Source organism: Phyllostomus discolor, chromosome 4, assembly GCF_004126475.2.
Source record: "Phyllostomus discolor isolate MPI-MPIP mPhyDis1 chromosome 4, mPhyDis1.pri.v3, whole genome shotgun sequence".
Taxonomy (NCBI): Eukaryota; Metazoa; Chordata; class Mammalia; order Chiroptera; family Phyllostomidae; genus Phyllostomus; species Phyllostomus discolor.
In genome coordinates, this window is record NC_040906.2 from 96,753,801 (window position 1) to 96,775,652 (window position 21,852).

At 36.4% G+C, this 21,852-nt stretch overlaps 1 protein-coding gene across 4 annotated transcripts in view; it reads right to left on the reverse strand.

Moving 5' to 3' along the window:
• Nucleotides 1–21,852, reverse strand: part of NCKAP5 (NCK associated protein 5) — a 1,018,052-nt gene that overhangs the window by 477,847 nt on the left and 518,353 nt on the right. For all 4 annotated transcript variants that reach the window (XM_036025027.1, XM_036025026.1, XM_036025025.1 and 1 more), the window contains one exon: nucleotides 12,667–12,800. In XM_036025027.1, the coding sequence (XP_035880920.1) occupies nucleotides 12,667–12,800 (134 nt within the window). The remainder of the gene's footprint in view (nucleotides 1–12,666; nucleotides 12,801–21,852) is intronic.

Here is a 21,852-nt window from a genome sequence, read left to right on the forward strand (position 1 = left end):
AAAATATACCAAGAAACTAGAGACCTTAAAAGAGGTACTAAAAAAAGAAAGAGGTACTAAAGATATAACAATTGGACCTTTCCTATGAATTTTAAAATGAGAAAATGGTAGTTACCAGGTTTCTCATTTAATTTGATATAATTTCATTTATTCCTCTGGCCAATTATGATACTATATTATGCCTTGCCTACCATACATAAGGTTATAGTAAGAATTGAATGAAATACTGAAGACAATGGTTTTAGAAACTTTGAAAAATAAGAGTAAAACATCATCATTTATGGGGCCATACTAATATTAATAAAAATGATTATTCTAAAACCTAACAGTTTTAAACATTATAGAAACTAACTATGTAAAAAGAAATTCATATTTGTATTTTAGGAAAATTTGTCATTTGCTGCTACTACAAAGAAAACCTTTGGTCAGGAGAAATGTGAAAAGAATTCTGAAACACAATTTAATGAAAACTACAACACTTTTCTTTTGTCAAAATCGCATAGCTTTAGTATTGCTAATTCCCTACTTTATTCTGTGAAAACATTGTTAAAAGCTTAAGGCTGTTTGTTAGTAACACATGTAGACTTTTATAACAAGGGTCATCTTAACTGATTTTTCACAAATTAAACAAAGGATCCACAACAACAGTTCCAAGTGTTTATAATCAGCACTCAAAAGATACACTATGCAGGAACACCATTCATTAAATGCAATGCTTATAGACCAAAAAGGTAATCAGAACAATAGTCTTCACTACTAAGATTCCAACAATAGACAGACTGGTAAAATATTGTCTGAGGGTCATAAAACACTCTCTGAAAGTCAACTTTACCCAAAGGGAAGCAAACTTTTAATGCACCAAATTCCATTTAGTGCCCTGCAGCTAGGAGTTCTGCAAAGAATATTCTGAAACAGGCAACTCATCTTTTATGGCTGAGTTGCCCAGAAATAGGAAATTGGGTCTTCACTCTCCCAGGCCATCCTGGTTTATAACTCTAAGAATGATGACTATTATCAAAATTTTAAAGATCCCCAGAAACAGCAATTCTGCAGCCTCTCTTAGAAGCAAATTTCTATCATAAGCACACTATCTTTAAAATTCTTCTACATGTGTAACCTAGTCTTTCGTAGTACAGTGCTGGCTGCATCTTTCTTTTCACACTTCCTTTCTTTCCTTTCTTCCCTTATCTTTTTCTTTCTTTCTTCAACCAACAAATATATATTGACTACCTGTCATGGCAAGGTCATTTGTACTAATGTTAGATGGACTAGGAGAATATGAGAAAAGTTCTCTGCCTCATGGATATCTAACAGCAAACTTTAACTCTTTTATTCATTCATTTACTTATATATTTATAAATTATATTTTATTGATTATGCTATTACAGTTGTCCTAATTTTCCCCTCTTTGCTCCTGTCCATCCAACAACCCCCACTCCTCAAGCAATCCCCAGAGCATTTTTCATGCCCATGGGTCATGCATATACATTCTTTAGCTACTCCATTTCCTGTACTGTACTTTACATCCCCATGGCTATTCTGTAACTAACAATTTACACTTCTTAATCCTTTCACCTCTTCACCCATTCCCCCATAACCCCCATTTACACTTCTTAATCCTTTCACCTCTTCACCCATTCCCCCACAACCAAGAAAATATTCTCCATATCCATGATTCTGTCTCTGTTCTTCTTGTTTGCTTAGTTTCTTTTTTAGATTCAATTGTTGATAGATATGTATTTATTGCCATTTTATTGTTCATAGTTTTGATCTTCTTTTTCTTAAATTCCTTTAACATTTTTCATATAATAATCGTTTAGTGATGATGAACTCTTTCAGTTTTTTCTTGTCTGGGAAGCTCTTAATTTGCCCTTTGATTCTAAGTGATAGCTCTGCTGGGTAGAGCAATCTTGGCTGTATGTCCCTGCTTTTCATGACTTTGAATATTTTTGCCAATCCCCTCTAGCCTGAAAAGTTTCTTTTGAGAAATCAGCTGACAGTCTTATAGGAACTCCCTTGTAGGTAACTAACTGCCTTTATCTTGCTGCTTTTAAGATTCTCTATCTTTAACCTTTGGCATTTTAATTATGATGTTTCTTGGAGTAGATCTCTTTGTATATACCTTGTTTGGGACTCTCTGTACTTCCTGAGCTTGCATGTCTATTTCCTTCACCAAATTAGGGAAGTTTTCTTTCATTATTTTTTCAGGTAGATTTCCAATTTCTTAATCTTTCTCTTCTGTTTCTGACACTCCCATTATGCTAGTGTTGGGGTGCTTGATGGTGTCTCTGAGGCTCCTTACACTATCCTTGTTATTTTGGATTATTTTTTCTTGTTCTGATTGGTTGTTTTTTGCTTCCTTATATTTCAAATTATTGATTTGATTATTGGCTTCATCCACTCTATTCTTGTTTCCCTGTAAATTGTTCTTTATTTCACTGTTCTTCATTTCTGACTGGATCATTTTTATGCTCTTGGGGTTCTCACTAATTTCCTTGAGCATCCTTATAACCAGTGTTTTGAGCTGTGCATCAGATAGATTGCTTATCTCCATTTTGTTTAGTTCTTTTTCTGGAGTTTTGAACTATTTTTTCATTTGGGTCATGTTTCTTTGTCTCCTCATTTTGGCAGCCTCCCTGTGTTTGTTTCCATATATTAGGTAGAGCTGCTACATCTCCCAGGCTTGGTAGAGTGGCCTTCTCATGAAGTAGGTATCTTGTAGCCTCCAGTGGCACAGACTCCCTCATCACCAAAGGTGGGTACTTGAGGTGTGCCCCTCGAGTGGGCTGAGTACACCCTTCTCTTACAGTTGAGCCTTAATTGCTGTTAGTAGATTGATAAGAGGGATTTACTCAGGCCAGTCAGCTTCAAAGAATGGCTGCGACCATTGACCACCACCCTCCACCCTCCATGGTAGATCAGCTGTGTAGGGGCAGGGTGGTGATGCTCCAATGTAGTCAGTAGCTGTTCACAGGCTATATAGGCTCTGAAGTTTCCCAAGTGGTGCAGGCCAAGGTCAGCCCCCATCTGTATTCTGACTGGGGCTACCCTGCATGAGCTGCAAATTAATCTGAGATGGCTGCTACTTGTGCTGGGCTTGGAGGTTCCCAACAGAAACCAAGCTGTGAATGTAGGCTGGCTGCTGCCAGGCCTAGGGCCACTGAGCAAGAAGTATGGGGGCTGGGGACTCACTGAGGCTGACTGTTGCTTGTTTGAGAGGATTTAGAAAGTTGTGAAGCATGAGCCAAGATCAGCCATTCATATGGATAAGTCGCTATAACAGCTTGGGTGGGCCCAAAAGTTTGGTGGGACAGAGCCTCAGGGGATATCCAGTATAGAGCAATGTTGGCCAGGATGATGGAGTCTCAGATATTGCACCTACCTGTCAGCTTTATGGTTCGACAGGGAAAGGGTTCAGAAAAGGGACAATGTCCTCTGCCTACCTTTCTGTCTGGGATAAAGCTGGCCCCCAGCTCTTACCTTAATGCCAGACACTTCAGTTCCTCCCTGTATGCCATTGGTGTTTTCCAAGCTGTAACCCCGTGCTGGAGCTCAGAGGGAGTAAGTCCATGTGTGGGTTCTTTAAGAGGAACTAGTTAGAATTGCAGCAATTTCTTCCACTGATTCAATCTCCACTGGTTTTCACAGTCAGAAGATACAGGACTTATCTTCCTGGCCCTGGAACCTGGACTTGGGGATCTGGTGTGGGTTGGGACTCCTTACTCTTAAGATATCACTTATGATTTTTATCCACCACACATGGGTGTGGGACCAGCCTGTTCCATGTCTGGATGAATGTGGTTTCTTTGTCTGACTTCCATTCAACCTGATTTCTGACGGTTGTTCTATATTTTAGTTGTAATTTTGATGTGGTTGGCTGAGGAGGTGAGCTGTGTTTACCTACTCCTCCATCTTGACTAGAAGTCCTAAATCTTTATTTAAATCATTATTGTGAGCAATGTATGAAAATAGCTACTGATGTATACAAAATGTAGAGAAGAGAATAGTAACCAACAAATGTAGACTATGAGAAATTTTTGGTCAAATGTTCTACGTTCTTCAACAAATAACTCTGAAGAAGCAGCAAGTGATGGAAGGTACCTATTGATTAAAGGAAACCTAAAAGATAGAGTTAGTTTTATGACAAATAGGCAAGACAAAGTATCAGGGGATGTGTGTTAAATAATTAAACTACTAAAAACACAGGTTGGTTATTGCTACAAAGTCAGGAAAACAGTTACTTATTGGGAAAAGTTGGAGGTTGAGATTGTGAGGAGACACCATGAGGAGATTCTAGGTGCTGATTTGATGCTGGTTATAAGAATGTTCACCCTAATTCATCAAGCCAAACATCTGTTTTTATTTGTTTTGTGTAAGTTTTCTGTATCTTTTTTTTTCAAAAAGTATTTATCAATGTGGAGAAACTAGAACTCTTTATATGTTGGTAGTGGCAAAGCAAAATGGCACAGCTATCTTGCAAAACATTTTGGCAGTTTCTTATAAAGTTAAACATATGCTTACTATATGACTTAGTAATATCATTCCTAGTTATCTGGCCCACAGAAACAAAAGTAACACTAAGACCTGTACATGGAAGTTGAATGATTATAAGGACTTTATACTAACCAAAAACTGGAGGAAACTCATCAGCAGTTGAACAGATAAATAAATGGTGGTTCGTCTATACAACAGAATATTATCAAACAATATTGATACATGCAACATCCAGGATGGATCTCAAAAGACATACTAAACAAAAAAAAAAAGCCAGACTCAAAAAAAGTTAAATGCTTTATAACTTCAAGTATTAAGACTTTCTTGGAAAAGCAAAGCTAAAAACCACAGGGTGAGAAATCACAAAAGTCCTTACCAGGGGTTGGGAATAAACCGACAATAAAAAGAAATGAGAGAATGTCAGGGGCATGAAATATTCTATATCTTGATTACATGATGATATCTGCTTGTCAAAACTAATCAAACTATACACCTAAAAATGGATTTTCTATAAATCTGACCCAAAAAGCATTTAATGAGAGTAATAATAAAGTTAGTTCCCAATGAAGAAAACATATGCTTTGATATTTTGCATTTATTTCTTAAAAGACAAATGTGTTGGGGTGGGGATAGTAACACATTAGGAATTATTATACATGATTTAAAAATGTATAGAGGAGAGACTAAATCACTGGTGTTTTTACTGATGGCTATTTCTTCAGAGAAATTGTGTAGAAGTAAAAACAATTCTGGTGTCATAGAGTTCGCTCTCCTCAGACTTTTTCCCAAATCAGTTCAAATAAATCCTAAAGCAGACAACATCAGAGCCAACAGCAATAATGGTTATGTCCACTGCAGAGACTCTTAGCTTCCTTTTGCCAGTCAAGTTCTTTAGTATTCAATTTTGGCTGCCCTCAACAAAAATATTTCATCCAGGCTTGGCAGTTTTCTAATCTCAACTTCTCCAGAGTCAGATCACCAAAACAGAATGATGAAAGCTCAATCCTGCACAGCTTCACCACAATGACAATGTGGGCAGTAAGCCCTCAAAGCAGATGCCTGCTTGTTAGAACCTTAAGGAGGCCTCGTTATAACACTGCAATTACAATTTCATCCAAGAAATGCATTCCAGATCTAATACTCTGTCTTTTAAAAAGCATAAAAAGTGCTGCCAATTTATGATAGTCAAGTGCTGGAAGCAACCTAAGGGCCCATCAGTAAATTAATGGATCAAAAAATTATGATACACTTACACAATGGACTACTATGCAGCAGAAAGAAAGAAGGAGCTCTTGCCCATTTCAACAGCATGGATGGAACTGGAAAGCATTATGCTAAGTGAAATAAGCCAGATGGCGAAAGATAAATACCATATGATCTCACCTATAAGTGGGACCCAATCAACAAAACAAATGAGCAAGCAAAATACAACCAGAGACACTGACATTAAGAACAAACAGATAGTAACCAGAGGGGAGATGGGAGGGGATAGTGGGGGGAAAGAGAGGGAGGATTTTCAGGAACAACTGTAAAGGACACATGGACAAAACCAAGGAGGGGTGGAAGCAGGGGAGGGAGGTGGAGGCAGTGATGGGAGATAAATGCAGACAACTGTACTTGAACAACAATAATTTTTTTACAAAAGCATAAAAAGTGCTGCAACACCATAATGCAAGTCAACTTCCTCATTTTACAAGTGATCAAACAGATCCACAAAGGTCAAATTATTTAACCAAAGTTATTAAGCTAGTTGAAAGTGGGACTACAGTTAGGTCCTAGAAAACCCACTTAATAGGAAAGTGCTCTTTGAAATGAAATTGGAACTATACTCTTTGTTAATGTTGTTTTCTTGACCAGCAATGAATAATAGGCAGCAACTTTTGTTATCTATTCAGCAACATATAGTTCTATTAAGAATTTGAGAAGAAACTCATGGCAATGTCATTATATGTCTCATGCAGACACAGAAATACAAAAAAATTAAGGAATGTTCAGCATTAAGTTAACAGTTGTTCAGGGAGCTGAAAATGGCCTTCTTTCTTTCCATCCTCTATATAGTTGGTTTAACCTTCCTCTGCATTGCTCAAGAGAGAGCTCTCACACTAGATCACTAAGATACAAAATTCTGACATCCAAACATGATCCATATTATGTTAACCAGACATTTTAAAAGATGCCATTTGAAAATCTCTTCTTCCACCTGTTGTAATTTGAAGAACATTTGTCATTTAACCAATGTTGCTTTTTCATTTTAAGTTTCTAGTAGATGTACTCAGAGGAGCAGAGGAGAGGCCCTTGTTTTTATGAAGTCTCAGCCAGAAATTTTGCTGACAGTATGGAAAGAGCAACTCCAAATCAAAAGAAAATTGCCCTCTACATTCATCAGAAGGAATGAGGCACTCAGAAAGCCAGTGTCTGGGAGAAGTTGAAGTTGAAGAAAATTCTGAAATGGGAACAAATGTAGAAGAGGGGCAGAAAAGCTCTGTGTTGTTGATTGTCTAAAGGTCAATAGACAGCTTTTCTTATCTTGTTATGTTCCACTCCTCCTAATGATGGAGGGAAAGTGTTATTTTAATGCACCAGACAATTAAGAGGAAAGAGGGAATACATGAATAAAGCATGTAAGTGCATATTATTCTCTTCAGCACACACTTGCCTACAGTTTCCAAATGGGCAGAAGAAAATAAACCCCAGTATTCCATAAAGTCTCTGAGAACTGCTAATATGAACTGGTAAACAAGTCAAGCAGTAAAACTATCTCCATTTCCCTTTCCTTGAAGTTCAGGATTCAGTGGACTTCTCTTAAGCATAGCATTCAACTGTGATAGGAGAAAATCCTATTACAGTAAGCAAAGCAATAGCGAACAGGAAGCAGATAACAATGCAGGAAGAGAAGGTTAAAACAAGTGCTGAGAAATCCTGGAAGATGAGAGTAAAAGCTTGGGCTCCACTTGCATGATTTTCAATTATTTTAGTTAATTATGGGTGAAAAAGCTTAATTGTTCCTTTTATGCAGTTTATATTGCATGGTTTAAATACATACACATACATGCACATGGAACATTTCAAGGCTACAGAAAAATACTAATGATCTCTGATGATGCTTTGGGTGTAATATGGTTTGGTAACTGTCAATAGCTTATAAAATATATCTCCCTGATGGTGGGTCTACCAGGTTGATTGACTCTAATTTAACTTCAAACATAAGGTAGAATAGAGCTGTCACACTATACATACATGTATTATCATTTCTAGTGTCACTACACAATTATTAATTTTATCTGGCTTGAGTCATGCATTCACATGATAACATGTCCATTACAAAATGAAATCTGGCTTTTCTGAATTTGGACAAACTTTCCCTTCATTTGCAGCTAATCAATAAATGTGTTATTTTGTTCATCTATATACATAAGGCTTCTCTACCTGGGTTGTACATTTTTAAATGAATTTTATTGATTGATTGATTGATTGATTTTGGAGAGAGGAGAAGAGAGGGAGAAAGAGGAGAGAAACATCAGTCTGTAGCCTCAGGCACATGCCCTGACTAGGGACCACACCTGCAACCCAGGCATGTTTCCTGACCAGGAACTGAACTAGTGACCTTTCACTTTGTGGAACAATGCTCAACCAACTGAGCCACACCAGTGAGGGCTGGGTTGTACATTTTTTGAGCATACATATTGTGTACTATCTTACTGTACAACCAGTAAAAGTGGTTCACTGTTAAGAACAGCAGCTTCTAATAATAATCTACACATTGATTAGACTGTTTTCAAAGGAACCAAGTCCAAACATCTACACATCATGAATGGTTTGCATGAAATCAGTACTCTGCAGAGTTGCTTATTTCTTCACAAGTCTATTTTGTTTAAAAATCATTGTTATTCCACCTCAAGGTACTATATAGTGTTCTTGGAAGTGCTCCTCCAGGTGCATCTAACTGATGCACAAATACTTCCTTTACTCAGGGTAGAATAATGAGGCTGGGGGTTCAAACACTAATTATCTTCACATAGGAAGGAAGGCTGTACCATAGCCTCAGTCCACACAATTAACCTTAGCTAGCTGGACAATCACAGTCAAACAAACCATTAAAGGGAGGGTGGAGACAGTAGAATTACAGGGGGTCACAAATGTAATCCCATGTAAAATATGCTCAGCCATGTGTACCCCATAGACAATGGGTTAAACTAGCATTATGACATCTGGAAAGCATCTTTAATTTATATCAACAAGTAATATCACAAAGAAGGGTCAGCCTTAATAACACCCCCACCTGCATCTAAGTACCACCTTATTGAAATATTCCTTCGTTTATAGGGAAGGTTTACTTTGAAAGTGTGTTTTCTTCTTCTCTGTATTTACACTAAAGAATGTAAATAGTTTGAATCATGTTTTTGATGGCTGCCTGAATCACCCTCAGTGCCAGCAAGGTCTGATTTATGACCTTAGAGCTGATTATGTAACCTCTGGTCCATCTTTTTTCCCCTCTAAATTTTGAACCACTCCTGATCCTTATACCCTAATCAGAGATCAAGAGAGCATAAGAGATTATGGGTGAAGGTTTGCTAGTGACATAAAAGAGAACTACCCATTCAAACATTTTTATAGATTTTTATCACGTAAGTGATCCCATTACTCATTACCACAGATGATCAAAATTGTTCAAGTTTGCCTTTAGGCCAACAGGCCCATTAACCTAGTTGAAACTGCACAAAATCAAACCTTGGACTAATTTTCCTAAACCTGACAACTGAACTCTAATTGCCACACATGCCTAATTTTCACAGCTCCTCACTTAATTATTCACATCCCCTCCAATATCTCACCTCATCCCTGAGTCTGAGACTGAAAATCTCCTTAAATTATGGTTTAGGTACTCCCATGGCTACAGTGCCACCCAAACATACGAGAAAAACACTTCACCTAACTCAGCCCAGGCTTCAGCATCTCATGTCTCTGTGTTCCAGGGTCATAAAAGAGGTATTACGACATGTATGTAGTTAGATGTTCCCATGAATCTGCAGTATAGTGTTGACTCAAGAACCTTGAGCAATGGAGTTCATCTTGCTTGTTAGCACTTAGGCATGGGCCCAGCACTCCTAATTCATTTATTGTGAAATTCAGAGGCTGCTTAACTTTGTAGATAGAAGTGACATAGCAGAAGTAGTACCACTTCTAAGAATTAATCCTAATTTTCATCATCTTGGAACACTGTCTATTATATCCTTCAATGCCATCTCTGAAGGGGCCTATGTGATGCATTCTGTTGTGAATTTATGACCAGAGGTTATGTTTTTCTCTTTAAGAAGTACTTGCATTTGTCTATGAAATGGGAATTATCTATCCTTTTGTTTTCCCTTTTATCTTTTCTGTCTGGTATCTTAAAGTTAAATTGAATGCCCATTCTCAGAAAACATGTTGGGGTACATAAGTATGATCCCTTGCCACATTATTCTTTTGTGGTCTTTATTTTCTGTTTTTATTTTATCAGCCTTATTGAAAAAGTCTTTTACATCATAAGACAATTCACATCCTTTGAAAAGCTAAGTTATTAGCATTATTTTCAAAAGGAACCTCATCTGATGAACAATACTCAAAAAGCCCAAATCTCAAAGTCCACATCTCAAATATCATCATGTATAAAATAAACTCATCAACCTAGGAGAAAGGGGAGAAAATCATGAATATAAAAGGTTTCAATTCAATACAATAATCTAGATCGTAGAAATTATTTATGTGAGCATTCAGATGGTGGCTATGTCCAATGGTAATGCACAATAGGTATGTTCTGTAATGCTGAGAATTTTACAAAACTTATAGTAACAGAATTATCTAAATAACCATAACTAGAACTATCTTACAAATCAAAGTTTAAAATGTAAAAGACAATTAGAAAATTATTTAGTGGGTCTAGTTAAATTATTTCATAATAATCTTGTCTGTAATATGTGCTTTTCCCTTATTTTTTGCTCATTTACCTTAGCTGTCTGGCTGTAATTAGACTTGAACTTCTCAGTTTCAGTGAAGTTTTATGTAAGAAAACATTATACTGGGGGCAAAAGGTCTTCACAAAAGCAGTATGTAAAACCACCACTGTTCTACATATAATTATCTTCTCTTTCAGCCTGTGATGAAGACTTAGCTCTTGTGCAACTCAGATCTGTATGGGGTTTTCATTTGATTTATGGCAGTTGACCTGGCATAATATAAAAATAATTTGCTGTTTCTCATGCCTCACACCCTGTAAATCAATAGTTTGAATATAGAGACATCTTAATTAGACAGTACAAGGGTAGGTAGCAAGATCTGCCTCCTCCTTTCTTATATTATTAAAATGGCAAGTATTACAAAGCTGTGCTTGTTTTAAAGTTGCTTTGGAGTGGGGATCTACTAGTTCAAGTTGGGAGTTATAAGGTGAGAGTTGCCATCAAACCAAATGAGAAATTGAACATAAGGTTGTATAAGTAATAGCCTATGAGGGGTGGAACATGAACTTGTTAAAATATCTATAGTGCATTTCCATAGTATCTGTGTATTTTGGGCTTGAAGAGTGGAACAGGGTGTTAAATTATGGTCAGACTCAGAGGAGTCATCCATCCTTTTTACCCTGTTCCTCCAAGAAGGCTCTAAACCAATGTTGTACACATTCATGGTATTAGCCACAATGAGATGAATTATCTGCAGGTCCAACTATGGTCTGCCTTTGCAACACATCTGAAAATTAAGGATTATTATATGAGGAAGCTATATTATCTGTCACTAATCACAACAATTTTTAACCTTTTTTTATCACATGGCACATATAAACTAATTACTATAATTCTGTAGTACACTGAAAAGTATATATTTTTGCCAGTCTGACAAAAAAAGGTCTAATTTTTATTCATTCACAACAGATGGCTATTATTGAGTTGGCTGTTTTCTTTTTTTAATTTAATAATCTAAGGGGAAAGAAGTCAATGCCCCTGACTAAATAAATAGTCAGGTACTGAATGTTTTTATAATTCTTTTTTTTTTTAAGTAAGGTGTGTGTGTGTGTATATATATGTATTAAAGATTTCACTTATTTTATTTTTAGACAGAGGGGAAGGGAGGGAGAAAGAGAGGGAGAGAAACATCAATATGTGATTGCCTCTTGCACACCCCCTGCTGGGGGCCTGGCCTGCAATCCAGGTATGTGCCCTGACCCAGAATTGACCCAGAATTGAACCAGAATTGAACCTTTGGTTCAGAGGCCAGCATTCAATCCACTGAGCCAAACCAGCCAGGTTTGTTTTTAAAATTCTTGAGGCACACCAGTTGAAATCACTGATGGATAATACCCTAATTTCAATGGTAAGTTAAGTGTAAGATCTACATAGTTTGCTTGTAAAAATTTAAAAGTAACTTCTCAAAATTGATTCTGCCTGGGAGAACCTCAGAGTAAGAAAAAACAAAAAACATTTTCTTGATTTTGTAAATGGTGAAGTGAGAGAAATGAAAAGTAAATTGTCCCTCACAGGGTGCTCAGATCTGGTCCCAGGACTGTAATTGCACATGTTCATGTTTTATCCACAGAACTGAATGGATTTTAAATAACAAACTGAACCTTCACCTGGCCCTATATTGACTGTAATTGAAGACTAAAAGATTCTTACTGTGCTGGAATTAAATCTAAGAAGAGCTACTTTTTTAGAATCCTTTTTCAAATTCACATTATATATTTTGAAAGGAAAGGAGCTCATTGATTTTTTACCACTCCTTAATGTTTCTTCTAAGTCATGAGTAAGAGCTTACTGGATGATCAGATTAACACTCTCTCTCCACCTTAAAATAGGATTATGATGACCAGAGAAATTTCATCTTCCTGACATGCTTTTCACAGGACATGCTGATAGACCACAAAGCCACCAAATCTTGCTGTAAGACTCCTTGGAAAGCCATCAGGGAAGAAAAGACAACCAGGTTCAATAAAGCTAAGACTATGTGAGGTGCAAATGAAGTTTCAGAGGCAAATGAGGGTCCAAATGCAATAAGATGGCTTGAACAGAAGACAAAGTTGAAACTGTTGGTGAATCAGCCAGTCAGATTCAACAGAAGGTTGCACAATGGAAATTCAAGTAAAAGTGTGATTGGTGCAGGGAGACATGCATCTTCTGAAGCAAGAAGCTCTGTTCATAACCATACCTGGAGAATTGCTGCTGCAGGCCACGCATCTGAATTCGGTTGCGTTCAGACTCTAGTGTTACCTCCTGCAACCGCTTCTCACTCTGAAGACGTAAGTGCCTCTCCTCTTCCAATTCATGTATCAGCTTCTCATGCTATAAAAGACATACAGGAAATGACCTTTAAGAAGGCGTTACTTAAATATTATGACAAAAATAATTAATACTAGCTGTTGGTTACAAAGTGCTAACTTGGATTCTATGTATACAATAATTAATTTTGTCCTTTTTAAAAACACCATGAAGTAGGTTCTATCATTAATCTTTTGTTATAGACAAGGATTAAAGACATCTGAATAATTTGTCATAAAAACCAGAAGATAACAGGTTTTCAATCCTGGCTGATTTGACTCTAATGCTCAAATAATTTCCACTAAACCAGGTGGCTTCCTGTGCAGATGTGAAGATCTATGATCCAATAATACTATCCAAAGCATAATAATTCAAGTAATAATGACTCATATCATTAGTGCCTGTTCACAATTATTTCATTTCTTCAATCTTTGGTATATGCTTTAAAAGGAACATTACTGTGTTTTATAGAAGAGAAAAGAATTTCAAGTTTATTAGACCATGGAGCTCATGAGAATAAGGTTAAAGAATGTTTTTATTTTGTCCAATTAGATGTTTGTTGATAAAACTAGGCTAAACCACCCACTGTATTTATAATCCCAGAAAACTAGCTCATCTCACAAACAGGAATCAAAAAATAAAAGATGGACTGGATGACCTAGTATAGATTGTTCAGCAAAAATTTATGCCTAGAACTGGGGAAAAGCACAGAGGATCAGCTCCTCCTGACATTGTAGACTCAACCATGCTAATGTTGTTTTTATTTTGTTGTTACTGCTTTTTTTCTCTTTAGTGTGTCATGCTTTTATAGTTACTATTGTTACTAAATTAAGCACTTTGCATTTAGAATATATATTCTTTGATGAAAATCAAAGACTCAATCCCTGATTATGAGTCATATAAATTCTTAAAGGAAAAGAGGGAATTAGAGACCTTAGTCTCCAAATACATTAGACACCATGACTTTGTACCATGGATTACTGAGGATGAAAGAGTGTCCATTGGATGGGGTATATTCATAGGAAGTAAAAACAAAGATGGATTTCTCCAGCTTTAACTCATGTGGAAAAGGTTCTCCTGAGGACCATGAAGAACACATTAGGTCTAATCTGGAAATGAAGGTACTCTAAAAGTACTTAAACTCACACCCCTGACTCTGCATCTTTGACTATGCTTTTTCTCCTGCTTAAGCCTTCTCTTCTAGAACCTTTCCCTTATTACTTCATTGTTCTTTCCCATCCCTGAGTTTCAACAGTAGCTGCAATCTTTAACAACCTTTAGGTCCTTACTTATTTTTTTCTATCTTTATTTTTAATAAAATTTTATTCTAATTCTCCAACCAGATGAATAGTTGCTTGAGGTTAGAACTATGTCAACTATGCATATATGTTTTTTATTTAGCATATTACTCCCTGCATAGTAGCACTAGAAATATTTGCTTATTGATTATAGAGCTAGCCTTTTGCTAAGTGAGGGTTGTAACTTCTATGTCCTTAACTTTTCAATTGTCCATCTTTGACTCCCACAATCAGTTAGTTCTATTGGAATTAGAAAAAGTAAAATCAAAATCAAATCTATATATGTCACTTTCCAGCAGCTTTGGAAAGGAGGAAAACGTGGCAATGGAAGAGGAATGTACTAATTAACATCAAAGCACTGTAGAAAGAATTAAAGTGGCAAATTTTATATTTACATATATTTAACCCAAGTTAAAGATACATTAAAATATAAACCATTCACACATTTATTACACACAATCAACATTACTCTTTATATAGACTCATTGGACTAGAAAGACCATGAGTAAGTCTCCTATATTATAGAATTTGGAAGATTGTGCTTTGGTTCTAGAAACAGGCAATAAAAAATGGTATATGTCTAGAAGTACATCCTATGGAGGTTGTGAAGTTTTGCAGAGAAAATGGCATCCCTTCTTCATTCAAAAGTAAAGAATGTTGTAGATTCGTTCACTCCTATATTGAATAACCCCGAAGATCTAATAAAAGAGGTTTTCTGTATGGATAATCTTTCTGCCCAACTTGTTAAGGTCCTTTCAAATATTAATAGATGATACCCTTACAATACAGAAAAAGTTACAGGAAATTCTAGACTAATGAAGTAAAAAATTGTTTACTAAAAGCAATTTTCTTCCAATGGTATATGTTTCTGTTAAACCATTAAAGCTTACAATAAGCCATACCTACTTTCCAAATATGGAAAAAATTTTACTTAAATTATAAAACATGGCTAACAGTGGCAAGAGAGTATATCAATGGACTGGTCATATTTCTTTTTTCATGCTAGCTGTATCCCGGATGTCAACTAACTTATCCTCAAAGCAATTTTGGTTTGCTCCCACAGGTTTCCTCTGCATCTTCTCCAGGAGGGAGGCTGAAGGGGAGTGAGAGATGGAGAATGGTTGGGTGTTATTTATATAGTGCCACTACGTACTGAAAAGCAGTAAGCAAAGACACTGTCACCTAAATCTGGGTTACCACATTTCTGTGGCAAAATCGCTCTTTCCACTGATGCACTGAACTTGGCTGGCTTTAATAAGCCATTGTAAGAGAGCTCTAAGAGTGTTTTTCAAAATTGTTTGGTTCTCATATTTGTATTTCTCCCAGTTTCATTTAGCAAAATCACCTCTTCCATTTCTCCCCTTTGGCTTTTCTTAACATCACACCTAAAGTACTACCCCAGGAACATAAACACTAGCCCTGGGGCTGAGTCTAAGAAGTGACATTAAACACATGTCCACAGAAAGTTTGCCAGCCGCACTCTCTTCCTTCCCCTAGTGGCATAGACTTTATTGACTCTCACTCAAAGGGAAAATTTGCATATTTTTCTCAACAAAAGCTCTCTCCAAGTGGGCAAACTTTCAATCCTGTGTTCTTCTATAGTTTCCATCTCTAACACTGACGTAAGTTCTATAAGAACTTTTTTTTAATTCAGAAAGCACATTACATTTTGCAAAATGTTCTCACTTTCATTACTATATCTAGTCCTCAGAACCAGAACCAAGTTTTTCAGAACCCAAATACCCTTTTTTTTTCTTACTATGTTCAATTCAGTTGTAACTTGTATTTTAAAGGTGCAAATTCATTCCAATGCAGTTGATATATCAGGGGAAATTTTAGCATGGCACGCAATCCCACATTTGCTTATGTGCCCTATTTTATTCATGAGAAACATAAGCCAACACAGAAGACTGCATCCCACTGAACCTAGCACAGAACCACACAAATCACACACATCTCAGAGACCCAGCAGTTTCCTCAGTCCTCCCTGCATGGGATGAGCCACCACCATCTGCAGATGGAAGTACACCTTTTCCTCCCATTACAGTTTTCCTTCTGCCGCTTCATAGTAACTCAAGCTGGCAATGAACACTTCTATAGGTAAACTACATGCCTTTTTCAGGGTACAGTGCTATATTTAGCACATTACTTACATATTTCTTAATCATCTAACACATGAAAAATGTAATTGCCCTTTTTGTTAGATTCCTATCTTTTTTTAATGTGTCACTGACAAAATTTCATTTACTTGCAAGCCCTGCGCAGTGATCTTTAGGAACAGGTAGATCATGACATAGCAGAGCTGACTGCACATCATGCTGGAGAAAAAGAAATCAGAAGTGAGCCTAGAATTCTAAAGTCCTTTCCCTGTTTGGGTACAAGCAAAGAGTTAGTTGGGCCTTTGACAAACATAAAAGCAAAAAGAAAGGTATATTAAGTCCAAGTCTTTGATATCCCAAAAGAGCTTGTCTATATCTCAGAGCCTTCATATAGACATTAAACTTCCTCAAATATAATTATTATCTTCTGATTAAACCTCCAGAGAAGACTCCACAATCTCCCTAGGTAATCCAATTCTATTTTTTCTGAACTCCTGATAACTTTCTAAGACTTGCTTAAATTGTTTCAACCATCAGAAAGCCACTTCAATCTACCTGTTCCTGGGAAATAGAGATAAATCTACTAGTTTTACAATATTTTCTAATTTAATAGAAAGCTCTGCTTAGCAACAGAGCTATGTGTACACCCACATGGATTTATTCATTCTGTCAGGCCACACTTGTTTACTGAGCAGCTATTATGTGCCAGAAACTAGACCAGAGGAGACTAGCAATGAGCCCAATTGACATGGTTTCTGACTGCAGTAGACCTCACACAAGGGAGAATGTAGGTGTTAAACAAACTCACAAAGATAAATATATCAGTATAAACTGATAGATAAGTAAGGGTTTGCTGAAAGAAGACACCAAGAAGAACTGGTTTTATTTGGTGGGTTAGGTGAAGGCTTCTCTGAGAAATTAACGTTGAAACTGAGAACTCTATGATGATTAGGAGTTACCAGATAAAAGAGAAGGGCCCAGCAGTCCAGGTGGGGTGAATAGCAAGTGGGAAGTCTTGAGTCATATGTGGGAAGAACAAAGAGAACAGTATGCGGGAAGCCTAGTGACCAAGGGGACAGGAGTGATACATGACAAAGGTGAGAGCAAGAGAGAGGCCACGGGGCACTATGAAGGCCATATTAAGGATGTGGGACTGTATCCTGGGTGAAACAGTAACTTGTTACCAAGGTTTATCAAGTGAATGATAAGATCTGATAAAGATTTTACAAAGATCATTTGAAAGAACTGAATTAAGAAGCTAAATAATAGATTGGGAAAATATTTAAACAGAGAATGGTGAATGCTCCCAGCTTCTAATTTAGACTCCACCATTTGATAATCAAGTGGTTTTGGACAAGCCACTTAACTTAAAACAACTGTTTAGGCTAGTTTCCCCTGTATGTCAGGGAGAGTAAAATTGCCCAAAACAATTTCATAGTATCATCATGAGGAATGACCAAAATAATGCATGATAAAGCACTATAAAAACTTGAAAGTCCCATATAAAAATAAGATATAGCTAACTGGAATGATATAGCTTATATTGTCTAATATAGTTTAGCTACTTTGACAAATTCTATACATATTGTGTTTGCCAAATGTTCATTAGGTTTTTAAGTAAAAATAAAAGACACATTTTTCATTTCACTAATAACTTTATTGAACAATATATTCACCATTTGCTCCATTACCTTCTGCCATCTTTCAGAGAACATTGTAATTCCATCTTCCCAAAACTTTTTATCTTTTTGAGCAAAGAACTGTCCCAGGTGCCTTTTGCAGTCTTCCAGGGAACTGAAAAATTTTTTTCCATTAAGACAATTTTGTAAAGAATGAAATAAGTGAAAATCTGAAGGCACAATATCTGGTGAATACAGTAGATGAGTCAGAACTTCCCAGTCAAGTTGTCACAGTTTTTGCCTGGTCATCAAAGAAACATGTGATCTTGCGTTGTCCTGATGGAAGATTATGCATTTTCTGTTGACTAATTTCTGATGTTTTTTGTTAAGTGCTGCTTTCAGTTGGTCTAATTGGGAGCAGTATTTGCTGGAATTAATCGTTTGGTTTTCCCGAAGGAGCTCATGAAAGACTCCCTTCCAAACCCACCATACATAAAACATCACCTTCTTTGGGTGAAGGCTGGCCTTTGGTATGGTTGGTGGTGGTTCATTTTGCTTGCCCCACGATCTCTTCCATTCCACATTATTGCAAAGTATCCACTTTTCATTAACCATCACAATTTGTTTTAAAAACAGAATGTTTTTTAATGGAATGTTTAAGTAGATCATCACGTGCAGAAATATGGTCAAGAAGGTTTTTTTCATTTAACTTATGTGGAACCTAAACATCAAATCAAATCATTTTCAATGCTTGATTAGGATATTATGAGTATTTTGGCTATCTCCCACACAGTATAACATTGATTGTTCTCAATTAATGTCTCAATTTGATCACTATCAACTTCAACTTGTCTACCGGACTGTGGAGCATTGCCCAGTGAGAAGCCTTCAGCATGATACTTCACAAACCACTTTTGAGCCTTTTCATTAGTCACGGCACCTTCTCCACACACTGCACAATTTTTTTGTGTGTGTTTCAGTTGCATTTTTACCTTTCTTGAAAAATAAAGCATAATATGCCAAAAATGTATCTTATTTCCTTCCATCTTCAATATTAAAATGGCTACACAAAATTTCACCAATTTTGATGAGTTTATTTTAAATGCATGCTGATATGACACAATATGATCTAACAAATTTTTTTCAAATGAAGTTAAAGACAACTAAGCACTACTAGAGCCATCTTATGGAAAAATCTAATTGGCCAACCTGATATTTTAGTTTTTAATAATCAGTCCATGTTAAATAAATATTGTAGATATAAATATTTTTAAAAATCTCAAAACATGTTTTTTCAAGTAGATCAAACTTTAATACTGAGGAGAAATATATTTTAGATCATATTTAAACGTAACACATGAGAGGCTAACTTAATCACAGACTAATACTCTGAAATGTATAAAACCTTGTGTTTACACTCCAATAAGAGACATTATTGTTAAATCCCACCACCTAGTATGGTTTTGAACAGATGCCTTGTTCTGTGGTGTGCAAAAACTGTAGGGGTTAGCTGTGGCTGGAAAGCGCAGTTGGTTAGAGCGTCATCCCAATGACCAAGGGTGCGGGTTAGATTCCCAGTCAGGGCACATACCAGAATCAACCAATGAATGCATAAATAAGTGGAGCAACAAATCAGTGTCTCTGTCTCTCCCTCTTTCTCTCTCTCTCATCCCCCCTCCATCTTCTCTCTAAAATCAATTTTAAAAAAACTTCAGAGGCTAACCTTAAAATAGTAACATGATTTCAGAGTGTCAATTAGACCTCCACCTTATGACTAATTATATTTGGTAATTCTAGTCATATCAGTGGGTGGTAATACTGACAAACTTAGTGATAGAACATTCAAAGAATTTGGAAAAGTAGGGGAATTTTCCTGCTGTGGAAATTTTAGTGGCACCATGTATGGTCTGGTTAGGTGAAGCATCCACCATAACAAGAGAGCTGCCCGCCCCCCCCCACCACCCCCCACACATTCCCAACACTCCACGTGAGCCCTGCTTAGTGAGTGACATGAGGCATCAACTCATCTTGAGGTAATCTGTGCTGACTTGATGCTCAAGAGATACATGATAATGAAGAGAAAGACATATGTTTCTGTTTCTAAAGATTTCCTGAAATGTGTTCAAGTATTATACGCTTATAGAATAATATCGTATGATCAACAAATCATGAAGAAAATGTTAACACCCTTGGATGAAAAAGGGATCTAAAAGATGGTGAGAAAAGAACAGAGGTCATTAGAGGAGGACATGGAGATGAAATGATGTTCCTGGATATTGATGAAAAATATGTAAGCTCATTAGCCAAAGAACATATGTGCATAAACCACAGATAACAGTGTGGCGATGGCCAGAGGGAAGTGGGGGAAGGGCAAGGATAGGTGGGCAATGGCAGGAGAATGGGGACATCTGTAATAGTGTAAACAATAAAAATAAAGAAGAAAGAAATGTCAAATCTGGCAAAAAAAAAAACGCTATATACTGTGCAATGGGAATTTCAAGTTAAACAGACCTTTAGAAAATATAAGTTTACTTATGATTCAATGATATAAATATAAAGCATGACATTAAGACTCAATAATCAATTCAGAACTTCAAGATCAGCTTAGATTTGCTTATTAATTTCTGTCTAGGCAGTCATACATATCACCATTTGTTTACCCATCAATATCCAATATGTACTGAAACATTTTAAGGTTACACAGAGACCCAGAATAACCATTCTAATTCTCTTGCTACCTACTGAGAATCTAAAGTCGACACGTAATTTATTTTCTTCAGAATTCTATAAACCAAACACATACCAGCAACAAAATTAAACTGCTATATTTTCATGAAAACTAGTTTTTAATGGAAAAAACTCTATATTAGCCAATTTCTATCAATTCAGTGTGAAATGGGTCTAAATGAAGCATTAGTTATTGTACCTAATTGCAGTCTCACTTTTGCTTTTTATACAAATTACAATATATTTTCCCTGTAAGGCTCCCTGAATTCAATATTCCCATTACTTATGAAAGATCCAGTTACCCTAGAAGCAGAGAAACAGATAAGGAACTTAAGAATTGATTTTTTTAAAGCCTGTATTGTTGGCTGTAACAGAAGAAACAGAATCAGATTCTGAGATGCTAGGATAGAAGCTGCCCAGTATATATCCGCACTGCTGATAACATCACCCAAGACAGACAAAGCTTTTATTCTAACAAAAAAAATTGAAAAAGATACAGAGCTTGGTTTAAAAAAATAAAGTGAGACGAAAGAGGAAAAGGTGAGTGAGAGAAATAAAGGACAGAGAGGGGGAGGGAGAAAGAAATTTCAAGGGTAAAGAAGACAGGAGGATCTTTAAAATGTCCTCAATACTAGACTGCTACACAGGAAGGCTAACAGAGAAATGCCACAGGTGAATCCCTCCATAGGATTTAATTTTCTTATGCAAAATTTACCTTTATTTTTATGAGTTAGCAAAAGATACAGATGTGAATTTTATGGGAGAATTATTTTCAGGATGGGTTGTACAGAAAAACATGATAAAATGAAGGTTTGGCATGTCAAGATTGAAATGGATTGTAGAGGTATGTTGGAAAAAATTATAAATATAGTATCCTACAAAGAGAAAATTAATTTGTATTGTGCTTATAGCCAGTGATCTTTATTATTTTCAACTAAGGCTACAAGTGAAAAAGAAAATAGTTACATTGCGTTCACCATATAAGGTAATGCAATTTTGATTTTTTTTGAGTATACAGCTAAAAAATAGGACAGAAAGTTATATATTGATCCATTTCCCACATTTTTCATCACTTTAAGAATCTTGTTTTTCACCATCATGACTCCTATGGTGAAGAAAGTATGAGGCTAGCAGCCTGAGTTATTATTGTAGTAGGCAGTTAGACAGAAGTGAGTAGAGCAAGGACAGTGGGTGAGATATGGAAGATCACCTGTGTGGAAGGCTCTGGCGGCCTAGCAACAGAGAGTTGCAGAGTGGGGCTTTGCCCCCACGGTGACCTTTTCTCTTCTAGCTAGTCATTCAGTAGACCCTATTAGAGGAGGAACAAGGGGGA